A 14,010-nucleotide genomic window follows, 5' to 3' on the forward strand; every position below is an offset into this window, starting at 1 on the left:
TTGAATTTTCCCTTTTATCTTGAAAGTTTATAAACTTGGTCTGTATTTGGTTTAATCTAAGCAGTTCCCTGTATTGAACACTGATGTGCATGGAATGAACCGGAGTCAAGAGAAACAAACCTGGTGGGAGAAAGCCTTGTACTCGCCTCTTTTCCCCGCCTCGGAGTGTGAAGGTAAGGAGACCTGGCGGGATCCTTCACCGGCTCAGATCTCTTAGCTCCTTAAAGAGCAGTCTGTTCCTTTCGCTGTGAATATTGGTCCAGAAGCATTTTGTGTGACAGGCATTGGTCATGGGCAACTGGGGACACAAGAGGTGAGCGCGGGCTGGACCCCACTCTTACACCCACCAACAGCCTAGGGCGGGATGGGCCGTGGAGACACGTAAGCCCCCAGGGAGGGGGGCAAAGGTGGGAGGGTCGGTGGCCAGTCAGGGTGGCAATCAGTTCCCCCCGGGCCCAGCCGAGGCTGGAGAGACCAGCAGGGGATGAGCCGAGTTGGTCAGCAGGCTCATGAGTTCTGCCGCGTTAGGTGGAGTTTGAACAGGAAGGAGAGGGCCGCTTGCAAGAGCTCACGTTGGAGGGTGTCAGGTCAGGTGCATTTTTTTCCTAAAGCAATTCTAGCAAGAGAATTGGAGTGGGGAAGAACTGGAGGGCACCTGCTGGGGCTCCTGGCCTCTTGTCACAGTCTGGTATGACAAGATAAAGGCCCCTGTGGGGGAAGGAGAGCACAGAGCAGCCCCAGGGGGCTGTGTGGTGGAGGCCAGAGTTTGCTGAGTGACTTTCTGTGACCGTGAGCCGTGGGAGGGCGCTTGGGCAGACCAGGGAGAGGGACGTGGGGGCAGACTGGGAAAGGGCTTCTCATCCATGAACCTCCCAGCGGGGGCGCCTCCTCAGAAGCGATAAACAGCCCGGGCCTGCCATTCTCAGGGAGGAGAGAACCGAGGAGGCGGCCGAGCAGTCAGCTCGGGGCTGAGCCTGTGCGGCCTGCTGTGGTCGCCTAGGCCCCGCCGGCTGCAGCGCTGGTCTCGAGGTCTTTCCACTCAGGGCCCTGGGAGGAGGCCAGGCTCCGGTTGGTATTCGCGTGTTCGCGTGTGCGTCCCGTCTCCCCTCCCCGCCCGCGGGGCAGTGCCCTCGCAGCCTGGCCTCAGCCGACCGGAGGACCTGGGGTTGTCCGCGTCTTCTCTTTGTCCTGTGGGCACAGAAGTGGCTCCCCATCCCTGCCTCCCCAGGGTCATGAGGGCAGCAGAGTCTTCATTTCCAGCATCTTTTTTATTTAACAGCCTCTACTGAAGGCCGGCTCCTCTGCCATTAGCTAATATTTAGCCACTCTTCATTATTTCCAAGGTGCTTCAGTCTTTATAGCCCCCACAGAAAGCCTGATTTTGCCTCAGATGGTGCATCCATCTGAACGGCTCCAGCTGTTCAGCCCAGGCCTGAGTGCTGGCTGTAGCCCTGCAGTCCAAGCGTGCCCTCCAGAGGCCTCCACACGCGGCGCCCGGGAGATACAGGGACAATAGGAGTGCAGACTGGACTCTGACCTGAGTCCAGTGGCTGCCCTGGCTGAGCGAGTCCCAGCTGCAGCCGTGGGGAATGCAGATGAGGAGGGCCAGGGGGCCCTGCACCCAGGATGCGCCTGCCCGGAGCGGGAGTGGGCGGGGGCCTGCACAGGGTGACCCCTAAGCACCCCGGGTGGGCTTCCCTGGGCCACAGGGACGTCTTGGTGGCCTCAGCCTGGTTTCCTGTCACTAGCGAGGCAGCCGCTCCAGCTCTTGGCCTGTGGTTTTCCGTGCCGTGCGTTGTAGGTGCTGCACGCGGCTCGAGGCACACAGAGCTCTTTGTAATTGCGGTGTGGCGTGCAGGAATGTTCAGTGAACAAAGCATGGTAGCCAGGCTTTCAGATGACCTGCCACTCCCAGCTATCCCTGGTGGTGATGTCATGAAGCCCGGTTCTTCCAGCCTGGCGGGGTTAGGGGGTGGGGGCGGGCCGGGCACAGTCTGAGGAGAAGCTCAGCCCGGAGAGCAAGTGGCTTCTCACCTGCTCAGCAGCCAGGCCTGCCGACTCCCCTCGCTCCTGAAGCTTCTGACGCCACTCATGCCTCATAAGAAGCCCGTGCAGCTCTGAGTCAGGGCCTGACCAGGCAGCCCCTGCCTCCCTGTGGGGGAGGAGGAGGAGTGTCCCTTTTTCCGAGCGAGTTGGGAGACGGAGGCCCTGGAGGGCAGCAGCACAACCCCGGAGGGCAGTGAGGGAACCCCCTCCCTTGCCCTGCTGTGCGTCCACACACACGCTCCTTTGGTAAAGCCTTCTTACACACTCATCTCATGCCAGGCGCTGTTCTGGGCGCTGGAAATGCAGGGACCCCAGGGAATCAGGACCCAAGCCGGGACTACCTGCAGGCGCAGTCCACACAGGGGCCGGGGCAGGTGGTGTGTGACAGCTGAGACCGTTTGTGGACAGAGGTGCTCACGGGGGCGCCCGCCGCGGGGAGCAGGAGCGCACTTGCTGTGCCCAGGGCCCCTGGCCACGAGGGCCGAGTGGACTGTGTGCCTCCCCTGGGCTGTCCCGAGCTTCCGCCTACAGGGCTCACACACTCAGTTCGAAAAGTGTGCTTGTTCTTTTGTCTTAGAGAGAGGGCCCTGCAGGGACTCAGTGCAGGTGACGGTTAAGGGTTCAGCAGACAGAGCTGGGCTGGAACCCAGTGCTTCCCTTCTCCAGCTGCTAGACCTCAGGTGATGACAAGCCTTTCTGTGCCTCCACAGTCTGTATTTGTAAAAAGAGGCTGAAAGAGATGGCTCTCTTAGAGAATAGTTGTAAAGACTGAAATGCCCAGAACTGGCCTGGCCTGTGGTCACCAGGGCCGTGGAGACCATGAAGAACCCTGACAACAGTCAGCATTGCCCTTTCCTGACGCCTGGGGCATCCACTGACCCCTTGTGTCCGCATAGAACCCTAAAGCAGGAAGAGAACGGGATGGCGGTGGGTTGGGAGGGGGGACCCACTCCACCTCCTGGCGCGTTCCAGCCAAGGACACAGTCACCTTCCCACCTCATCCAAGGGGCAGCCGAGTGCCGTGGGGCGTCAGGATGGTAGAGCTTGGCAGGTGAGCTGAGAAAAGCGGACGGCCTGGGCTGGGTGCTGGGTTTCTGCCTCGGTGGAGCGTCTTAACCAGCTGTCCCAAGGCAGGTGGGCCCAAAGCCAGGCTTTGGGTAGCAGCACTCGAGAAGACGTTTACTGTGTATACCAGCCTTGCACTTGAGGCCGCGCACCTGTCTTAACTTGCATAGAAATTTCTCTAGAGATGAGAGCACTGGGGCTCTTTCAGTAATTAGCCCCTAGTTACAGCACAGTTAAGTAGAATCTCCCCGAGTCAGCTGACAGCCTGTCTCATCACAGAGCCTGGGGTTTCTCATGAACGTGCACCAGGGAGGTTGAGGGCCCCAGGCTGTCAGAACTGAAGGTTGCGGAGAGTGCAGCCTTTCGTGGGGAGGCCAAACAGGGTGCACAGGCCCTCCCCTGGGGGTGGCGGGAGGGCGCAGTCCTCGAGCTGGCCCTGCCGCCATGGGCCCTGCGGGTCCCCGTCTCATCGGGTATGTCTCATCTCGCGCCCCGCAGTGACTGCCAGCCGGTCGGCCGGATGCTGACTCACAGGAGGTCAGGTCTCCTCCTCTGCACCCTTCCCACACAGCGAAGGTGCCTGGGGGCTGATCTGAGTTAAGGTGGGCCTCAGCCCTGACCATGCATCAGGATCGCCGGGGAGCCCCGCCGGAAACAGCTGAGACCAGAGCCTGCCCTAGACCAAGTGCGCAGCCTCGGGCGGGGCCTGGGGCTTCCAGGCTGGTCTTAAGGCTCCCCAGGTGATCTGCAGGGGAAAGCAGGGTTGAGAACCACGGGACCAGGTGACTGGCACTTGATGCCTTCGAATCCCAGCGTGCAGTCCCGAGCCCCCCAGTCGGCCCGCGAGCTCCCTCCTCCTGCCCCTCCCTGTCAGATGGCTTAGGCTGTGCTGAGCTGAGGAAGGACAGACAGGATGGTTGCCTGCTCTGTGTTCTCCCATCACCCCTCGTCTCGTCTGAGATGCGTTTGTCCCCTTGTCCAGCAGCGTGTTCATGGTGCGTCATCCGTCTCCCTCCACACCACGTCCACCCCCGGGGCCTTGGGGGCCTTTTTAATCCTGTGTTACCAGGGCCTGTCACTTGAGAGGTGTGAGTATGTTGTTGAGAGAGTGTCTCGTGGTGGGATTAACAAGACTGTGAGGTTATGTTGGCCTCTTTTTTTTTTTTTTTTTACTCCATGAACAATTCATTAGAAGCATTTTTTTTAAACTGGCCTAACGTTTTCCTGGCGCACACCTGGCTAGCTGATGCTGACCATGTCTGCTTTTCGTGATCTGACTGCTCAGCAAAAAAAATGAAACAAGAATGGTATGTTTCATGACTGTGTCTTAATGCAATCTCCCCCCCTTTCCCTCTTTTCCCTTCTCCATTCAAAATGATTTAAGAATGTTATACAAATGCCAAGGGAGAGAATGGTATAGAAGAGTATCCAGATGTTAAAGAAATGCCCAGTAATGAAGAGCGTCTGTTAGATTTTAATAGGGTAAGTGGACTGTCCTCCTCCTTACTACTAACTCGCAGTAGCCGCCAGCGCCACGCACAACCCGGGAGTCTCGCGGCTGCCTCTCCCGGCACCGAGCTCTGCGGCTGCGACCCTTTGGTCTGCCTTGCCTCCCACTCACTGCCAAGGCCTCCCCCCGGCCTCCTTCTCCTTGCAGTCTGTCCCTCACTCCTGCCAGAGCGTGTTTGCCCCACACACGCCTGACCCCGTGGTTCCCCCTTAAGATGCTCGGGTGGACACCCTTTTCATCTTTCAAAATGCACAGCAGAAAGGAGCCCCTCCACTCACACCTGCCCTCCCTCCCCGCCCCCCGCCCCCATAGAGCTCCGCTGTGGCCCTGCCGCAGCGGAAGGCACCGTGGGTCTGCCGCCCCTGCCTTCTGCCCTGCCCGAGCTCTTTGGGGCGCCAGCTCAGGGAGGGCCCGGATCTCGCCTGGTTAGGCAGGCAGCTGAATGAGTCCAAAGGAGCCCCTCTGGCTTCTCGGCGTGGTTTGTCAGTGTCAGTGGAAGTCTTGTGGAAGTCGTCCTTCCCCCGCCCCCACCCCGAGCGCCCCTGCCCCGAGCGCCCCCGTGGTCTTTGTGTCCGTGGACCTGCTGGACTTAACGCATCAAGACAGGCGTCTGGGGCGTCCCCAGCGTTCTCTGCTTCCAGCTCCGTGACCGTTCTGCCCTCGACCGCCGCCCCAGCTTCAGTCCCCAGACCGCCTGGCTGCTGGTCCCTCCTCCTCACCTCCGCACGCCGCCCACCCTCCTCTCAGCCGACCCCAGTCCTCCGGGCTCTCCCGCCTCCACCTCCACCATTCACACTCCCCCGCCCCCCTTTGCCGCCCGCTGCCTGCGCTTCGCGCGGGCTTCCTGCTTCCACCTGCCCCTCCACCCCCGTCTCTCTCACACCACAAGGCACAGCACCCCCACTCTGTTACCTCAGTCGCCCAGGAGGCGGGTGCTGTTCTGCCAATCTGCAGAGAACTGAAGGCCCGGAAAGATTCCGAGGGGCTTCCCCGCTGGCTCTCTCTCACACCACAAGGCACAGCACCCCCACTCTGTTACCTCAGTCGCCCAGGAGGCGGGTGCTGTTCTGCCAATCTGCAGAGAACTGAAGGCCCGGAAAGATTCCGAGGGGCTTCCCCGCTGGCTCAGGGGGTGAAGAACCCGCCTGCCAGGCAGGAGACGCAGGTTCGATCCTGGGTCAGGAAGATTTCCCCCCGCAGGAGGGCAGGGCAACCCACTCCAGTATCCTTGCCTGGAGAATCCCTTGGACAGAGGAGCCGGGCGGGGGTGGGGGGGCTTCAGTCCATGGGGTCACAGAGAGTCCAACACGGCCGAGCACACGTGAGCACAGATTTTCCAAACACGCCTCTGAAGTCGCACAGCCAGAGCCTGCGTGTCGATCGAGCCGCGCCCTCAGCCCCCGAGTTCGACGCCGCTCCCCCCCCCCCCCCCCCCCCCCGCGACGTCCTTCCGCCCTTGTGCACGGAATGGATGCGCTCTCCCTGCCAGGCCTGTGTGTCTGCCCTCGCGTGCCTCTGCTCCCACACCTTCCGCTCCCCCGTTGGTGTGGCAGTCTTTCTGTGCTCCTTCCTGGGGGGGGGGGGGGGGGGGGGGCTTTGAACCAGGGACAGTACTGCCATCTGGAGGTGGGGGTGGGAGCAGGGGGTGGGTGTTGCTAAGCCACTATGACTGGCGGGGCATGGCTAGTTACTGTAGTAAGTAGGGGGTGCTGGTCACCACGAGGGAGGGGCTTTTTGCTAGCCACTGGAGCGGGGGGCGGCTTGTTAGTTACTATGAATGAGGGGCATTGCTCATCACTGGGGGAACGGGAAGAATTACCCAGCCACTGTCAGGGGAGGGTGGCGTGGCTAATTAACCATGACGGGTACAGGGAAGCATTGCTGGGTACTGTGACTGGGGAGGGACCACCACTTGCAGCTAGTGTCCCGAGGGCCAGGAAGCTGCCTGTCTGCTGGGTGGGGGGCAGTCCCACACAACCAAGAGTTTCTCTAAAACGCCCCTCATGCCAGTGGGCCCCCGGTTCAGAAGCACTGCCCCCAGGGTCCCTGCCAGCTCTGCTTTTTCTGTGGCCCAGCTCTCTTCTCAGCATCTCCTCAAAAGAACCGCTGTCCCCGCCACTCCTGTCTGGACCCCCATCAGCGCTCCCCTGCCCACCCCAGCTGGTCAGCGCAGCAGGAACCTGGCAGAGGTGTGGGCGGATCGGTCTGCTTGCTGTCCGCCCCTAGAACGGAAGCCCCAGGAGGGCAAGGCGGCGCTCAGAGACTCCAGAAGGCGGGAACGTGCAGAATCAGGGTCCTGGGTCCTTTATAGGTCAGGAGGGAGAGCTTGTTCGTTTTGCTTTCAAACAGGAAAACTTCAGAGTCTGGTAACTCTCCACCGGAAAATATCCACCAATAGTGTGTTCCGTAACCTCTGTATGTGAAAAAAAGCGCCTCCCCCGGCCCTTCTGTGACCTTTCGAAAACTCGTTCCGTGTCCCTCTCCCCTCAGGTGTCTTCTGTTTATGAAGCGAGGTGCACAGCAGAGCGGGACGCCGGAGCCCAGCCCAACGGCTTCCACCGCACGCCGTGCTCCAGCGCCGGCTCCGCCGCGGAGGACTCAGGCTTGGAAGGTGGAGGCGAGTGGGCGGACCCCGGCGAGGAGGCGCTCTTCTCCCGAACTCATCTCTAACCCCGCCCCCCCGCAGAGCAGTACAAGTTATTTTTTTTTAATTGCTATGTGAGGGGGAAAGTACCCTTTTGTGAGGCCTGTTAATCTAAAACAACAACTTAGGTTTCTTCTTCAATTAACTGGTTCAGATCAGTAATTCTCTCTTGCTTATTTTAGAGTTGAGGACAGCTGTCCTGTTGAAGATTTTCTTTCTTTCTTTCTTTTTCTTCTTCCAAGCTGTTAAAATTCTTGGCTCTCTGAACTAGACTAGAACCGGTGTGCATGTGCTCGTCTTGAAGCATCACTGCCTTCCGCGTCCTCTCGCTGCCGCAGCCCTCCCCACTTCCAGCCGCAGTCCGTCACCGCCCCCGCCCTTGCTAGCACCGCAGCGTCAGCGCCCACGTTCACTCCTCAGAGACTCTAGCTTCGGGGACACGCAGGCTCTGTCCTCTCCGAACTGGGGTGTGAACGCATACCCCCGCAGCGAGTCATGCCTGTCTCCGGAGGCCAGAGGGCAGCCCGGGTGACTCATCCCCGGTCGCCATTCAGTAAAAAAAATCTCATGTACATTTAACGTAGGAACTGCAAGGGTGTGCTTTTAGAGACTTAACAAAAATACTGTGTTTTCTATCTTAGGATCTTCCCCTAGAGTATGTACCATGGACAGTGCCATGGTCGGGGCCTCCTCGCTAGCTGAGGCAGCCAAGCACTTGGAGGTGTGGGGTGGCATGTGAGGCCAGGTGCGGCGGAGGGCGGGCCGGGACACCCCAGCCCGCTCTCGTCGCAGCCTCTTTGACCCCCGCAGACACCAGTCAGGGTTGTTTGCGGTGAGTCTTGGCAATACTCGGTGAGGACCTGAGTTGCCGGTGAGATTCTTGCAGTGACCGACATGGAATCCAAGCCGCCCCCCACCCCCCGTTCCCACCCCCGCCCCAGAACTTGAGATTGTAAACGTCTGACCTGAAACGTAGGCCACCTCACGACCCCAAAGAGACCTTGGCTGCAGCAGCTGGCTGCGCTCCTGGCTCTGACTTAGCGTAGCTTAGATCTCCTTTTGTGTTTGAGAGAATGTTCTGGGCAAGTTGTGTGTGTGGCGGGCCGGGGGCAGAGTCCTGGTTTCTCCCATACCGCTGTGACGGCTCCACGGGGCCCACCCGCCAGTGGCATCCAGAAGCCAGGGCTCGGTCCGTCTCGTCCAGGCCCATCCGTTTCACAATGGTCACTTCCTCAAGCTTTTCACGCCGCCGGGCAACAGGCTGAAGTTAGAAGGAGCAATATTTGCAAAACCTAAATGTTTAAAATTACTTTTCTTTTTTAAACCGACGTGTGAGATCAGTTGAGCGTGTCTGTAACGTCGGGAAGTCTTAACTGGATGAGACAGCTCCACCACTGATTCTGGCGGGCACTAGACCCGTAACATGTACTAGCTGGGAGCTGAGCTGGCCGAGAATACGTGGTTTGCTTCAAGCATTGGGTTTCATTGCCTTGCCTTCATGATGACACAGGAAACTCCCTCCAGGGCCGTGGAGTCACCCCCTCCCCCGGCACTCTCTGTCCTCACTGTGGGAAACCTGATGGGCCGTGGGGTTTGGTCTCACCACACGTCAGGGTTTGTTTTTATACAGCACATCTTTGACACTTTAAAGTGGGTTTGTGTGTGTGTGTGTGTGTGTGTGTGCGCGTGTGTAAGGTTTTTATGTTGCTGTTATTTATTTATAGACTTTATAAGGGTTTATGTATTTTTCTTTCTTCCAGAGCTTCCTAAAAATTGATTAGCATCTGCACTGAAATATAATTTTTAACAGCAAAGGCAAAAAAAGAATTGGAAGTTGTAAAATTCCTAAAAAAAAATCACTACAGTGACGATCATTCTAGAAATCGTTGCTCATGTAGCCGAGACCAAATAAATAGATTTCAGACACAACCTTTAGCTCGGTGATTTCGGACAGCTGCTTTTTTTTTTTTATCATGAAAAGGCTCCAGGTGGTCACGTGCAGACTTCCTCACGCTGGTGGGAAGGCGACGCACCTCCCACGGGAACGGGAAGGGATTACAAGTGGGCGAGGGAGTGAACAGATTACGTATTTATTTGTTTTCGTAGCTAAGTGGCTGAAGCCCGGAGGCTCTCAGCGACAGAGTTGAAAGTTGTGGTTTTCAGTTTTGTAAGTGAGTGATCACAAAGAAAAAGCATCTCTTTAAAAAGTTGGCAAAACGCTGAAACGCACTGTGGTATGAAGCGCGTTGCACATCTTAGCACTGAAGCACCAGTTTCCCATTCCTGGGCTGAGATTCTTTTCCCGTGGTTGTATCGTTCTGATTTCACGTACACCAGAGTAACCGATTTTTTGTTTTGTTTTGTTTTCTTGTGGAGTTAACACCAAATAAAAAAGTTAAAAAGCCATTGGTTGTCTTTGTTTATCGCAGCAAAGATTCTTTCATAAAAGAACACCAGCCTCCTCTTAGCAACTTACTGACCAGAAACCAAGTCCATATTCCCTTATGTAACAAATCCCCTTACGTAACGCCCGCTGACGTAACGCCCACAGGTGTTAATTTCCGCAGAGATCACCCTGAGTCAATAATGTGTTAAATTCCAGATGAAGGTTATTTAGCTCTTCCTGGAGTTGGTGATGGACAGGGAGGCCTGGTGTGCTGCGATTCATGGGGTCGCAAAGAGTCGGACACGACTGAGCAACTGAACTGAAGATGGGCACTGTTGAAAGTGCTGGCGTCTGCTTTGCTGGAGAAGAAAGTGGCTGGGGCCTTGCTGAGAAAAGAACCTACCCCGCCCTCCACCCCCCATTCCCACCCCTGGGAACTACTGCCTGAATCCTGCTGAGAAAAGAGCCTACCCCCGCCTCCCCATTCCCACCCGTAGGAACTACTGCCTGAATCTTGCAAAGAAAAACACCTTTTTGTCCTGTGGTGGTAGAAAAAGCTTAGTCTTTTTCTTTGTGGGTTGGGGGGGGGCGGGGAATGTGTATTTATATTAACATAATGACTGTACATTTCAAGAAAGCAATATATTATTTTAAAAGTATAAAAGAAAACTCATCCATACCTCCATCACCCTGAGAGGGTAGCTTCTAAGCTTTGTGTGAACCACCTTCCTAGACAGCTGAGTGTGTATGTGGATGTATGTATAGAGAGACATTTACAGTACAGGGTGGCACTACGCTTGCTCTTCTGTAGCTTCAGAAATAGGTTTTTCTTCAAGAGATCTTCTCATTGTCAGTAACGACCTGCATCACTTTTACAGCTTATCATTCTAGTACATGGATTTAATAAGTTCTGCCAACATGGAGAAAGTTCCTCTCATGTTTGTTCAGTACCCTAAGTCGCATTTCTCTGTTGATGACCTTTAACCATGGACCTTCTCGGGCAGTGGCTCTGGAAGGCCAGTTCCAGCCCTTAGGACGCCTGCCGCTGGACGGACATCCACACAGACGCACAGTCCTGTGGACACATGTGAGCCCAGACGTCCTTTTCTCTCACCAGCCAGACGCTGAGCACTCGCCTTCTGTCAGCACAGAGGGTTCGAGTTGTGTTCGGCCTGTCCTGGCTTCTGGGATGTGCAGGCATGTTTTCACACGCTTCCCAAGTAGTGCAGTGGTCAAGGATCTGCCTGCCAAAGCAGGAGACACAAATGACTCAGGTTAGAAACCTGAGTGACCTCATCACCTTCGCCGGCTGGACCATACCTCTTCTTCCGTGTGGCCCCAGCACCAGCTGGGTGGTCAGTGCGGCAGGGGCCGTGTAACATGGGAGACGGGCGGTATCCCGGGAGCGCGCCCTCTGCTGTGTCCAGGGCTTCTCTCATCGGTCATCTCCCGGCACAGGTGTGTGCCTTACGGCCACACCAGCCATCAGCTCCACCTTTTCACAAAGTACCGTGAGCTTCACAAGGGTACCCACCTGCCGAAGCAGGGTTGGGGAGGAGGCGCCCTGGGCACAGTAACTAGTCACCTGGAGACTTTGTGTTCCCAGGAATTGAGGCGTCACAGCCAAGTGGACGGCAAAGGTGTGGCAGCCCCTGTGTGGGTGTGTGCCTGCAGAGCTGGGGTTCAGTCGGTACCACTGCAGGTGCCACCCAGCAGCCTGGGCACGTGGGCTGAGTGGCTGAGGCTGGGGCCTGGAGGCCAGCTCATCTGCACAGTGGGCTAGGGGGCCAGCAGGCAGGGCCCGGCTTCCCTGGTTGAGCTGTAAGAAACACAGAGACCAGGACGTGAGGTGCTGCTTTTAGAGACTGCAGCTGGCCTTCATCCCCTGTGGGGAGTTAACAGCTTTTTCAGGGGCTGTTGCCTTGGTTTACCGAACTAGCGGCAGCACCTGGCCATGTGGTGGGGCTCAGGGATCACCCTGTCCATGCCAGGAACACTACCAGCCAACGCTGGGGGCATGCCACGTGCCAGGCACTTGGCTAAGCAGGGTTTAACCCTGTGAGGTAGGTACAGTGGCCCCATTTTACAGATGAGAAAACAGACTGTGATCACTTGCTAAGGTCTCACAGCTTGTGACACGGCTCAGATGATTAAAGAATCTGCCTGCATTGCAGGAGACTCCGGATTCAATCCCTGGGTCGGGAAGCTCGCCGGAGAAGGGAATGGCTTCCAGCATTCTTGGCCTGGAGAATTCCACGGATGGAGGAGCCTGGTGGGCCACAGCCCATGGTGTCACAAAGAGTCTGATGCAACCGAGTGGCTTAACATTTTCTTTTCCCTCTCTTCACACCTGGCGGATGGTGGAGCCAGCATTCCAAGTGGACGCTGACCACAGAACCCATCCCAAAGAAAGCCTGTGTCTCGCCAAAACCCTGCTGTACAAAGCGTGTGGGGCCAGCCGCTTCCAGCAAGCAGTCTCTTGCTGGTCCTCGTGAGCTGTGCAGTGAGGCCGTCGGGGGCCAAGTCCCAGCCCAGCCCCCCACCCCTCCCACCCTCGCTGCCTGTGCACTCCTGGGTGAGCGTCCATGCCTCACCGCCCTGGCTGTCAGTGGAAGCTGGCATGCCCAGCCTGGGACGGCCGGGTACCCCTCCTCCCCTCCCTCCACCTAGTGGCTGCCCAGCCCTGCCTCAGGGTCAGGCCCTGCAGAGCACGGGGCGTGGGGGCGGGGGGCTGGGTGCTCAGCGTGGTCATGAGGCCTTTAGGCAGCACCTTAGCCCTCCTCTCACCCGTCACGAGATCCCCGTGTCCCTCCTGGTGGTAGGGGATCCGTGGGTAGCAGCAGGACCGAGTGTGCCCTTTGGTTCAGGGCCACCAGGCGGGCAGGAGGGTTCCAGGCACCCAGCCCTCTTCTGCTCAGACCCGGAGCTGGCCACTTCCTGCCACAGCCCAGGGGTCATGTGGGGGCCCCCCCAAGCGGGAGAGGTCTGTTTCAGGGGGAACCAAGGAGGCCCCACCCTCTGGGCTGCCACCTTAACAGGTCCTGGCTGCCCTGGACCACCCCCAGCCTCGTCCCAGAGAGGACTGCATGAGGGCCTGTGGACCTCCCTTCTGCTTGCCCACCCAAGAAGGTGCCTGGCTAGCCTGTGACCCTGGGCTGGGTACCCTCTCCCTGACCACGGATTGAGGACACCCCCCTCCCCAGGCTCCCAGGGCCAGGCTGGGCCACCCCGCTGATGGGCAGGTAACCCTGCGTCCTCCCCACCACCCCCCGATGTTGGGGCGGGGGGGGACAGGCCCCAAGCCCACCTGAGCTCCTCCCCTCCGCTCCTCTCTTCCTGGGGGTGGGGCTCCTGTTCTGAGCCGCCCCCTCCAGCCTTGGGAAGGCCCAGGAAGTCCAGGGACTTGGCCTGGAGCATCACCCACTCGCCCGAGTGAGCAGACCTGTGAGGTGACCCCCGGGTGGGGTCCCCTCCCTACCCTGAGCATCCTTTGCACCGCCCCCCTCCCACCCCATCCCCCCAGAGGGGGAGCTGAACTGACTGCAGAGCCGTGGGCTCAGGGAGGCCTGGGGGCCGCAGGCTGTGAGACCAGGCCGGCAGCACAGGTCCAAGCCAGGTGCCCAACTTCAGGGCAGGCCCTCCCTCTGCCCAAGAGCATGCTTGGCTGTGTGCTGAGCCCCCCAGGCTAACTGAGGGTCAAGTACATCCGCTCCTCCGGGCCTGCCTCCCAGCTCTTCTCCTCCCAGGCTTGGGGCCCCTCCCACGGCCCCGCTCAGGACCCAGCTCCTGCCTGTCACACACGTCAGATGTGACCGCGGCGTGCTCCCACACCACGAAAGCTGCTCCCCAGCGATCGCAGGCAGCCCTGCTCAGCCAACGCTCACCTGGGCCCTTGGCTTTCCCCCCAGCAGCCGTCCAGGCCCCAGGGTGGCTGGCTCAGGGATTGGGGACCCTGGAGAGATGCCCTCATTGTGGCAGACCGTGGTTCTCTGCACTGCACCGGTCACCCCCCCCTACACACACACACACACACACACACACACACATCTGTTCCTATCTCCATGCCCAGCCTCGGGAGCCTAAGATCGCCGGGCACTCCCTCCAGCTGGCTACCTTCCCCTCCCCCAGTAAGGCCCTACCAGAGTGCTGGGTGAGTCTGGCCTCTCTCCCAGGATGCAGGTATTTGTAGCATCTCAAGGATCCTTCTGGGCGCCTCACTTCTCCAGGCTCATCCCTCACGTAGACCTCCCCTTCCCGAACTGGGGAGGAAGTGGGGAGATCTGAGCCTCTGAGTCTTGTCCTCATGCTGAACTCTGGTCCTCACTCGAAAACGCTTTTCCCAGGCCTGGTGGCATCATG

At 58.4% G+C, this 14,010-nt stretch overlaps 1 protein-coding gene across 3 annotated transcripts in view; it reads left to right on the forward strand.

The window, feature by feature from the left end:
• Nucleotides 1–9,669, forward strand: part of KIAA0232 (KIAA0232 ortholog) — an 82,577-nt gene extending 72,908 nt beyond the window's left edge. For 2 of the 3 annotated variants that reach the window (XM_052641640.1, XM_052641642.1), the window contains 3 exons: nucleotides 62–173; nucleotides 4,496–4,593; nucleotides 7,112–9,669. In XM_052641640.1, coding sequence (XP_052497600.1) covers nucleotides 62–173; nucleotides 4,496–4,593; nucleotides 7,112–7,291 — 390 coding nt within the window. In that variant the 3' untranslated portion in view covers nucleotides 7,292–9,669. The remainder of the gene's footprint in view (nucleotides 1–61; nucleotides 174–4,495; nucleotides 4,594–7,111) is intronic. The other variant, XM_052641641.1, reaches the window with a different exon arrangement.
• The last annotated feature ends 4,341 nt before the right edge of the window (nucleotides 9,670–14,010 follow it).

The sequence above is a fragment of the Budorcas taxicolor genome, chromosome 6 (genome assembly GCF_023091745.1).
Source record: "Budorcas taxicolor isolate Tak-1 chromosome 6, Takin1.1, whole genome shotgun sequence".
Classification (NCBI taxonomy): domain Eukaryota; kingdom Metazoa; phylum Chordata; class Mammalia; order Artiodactyla; family Bovidae; genus Budorcas; species Budorcas taxicolor.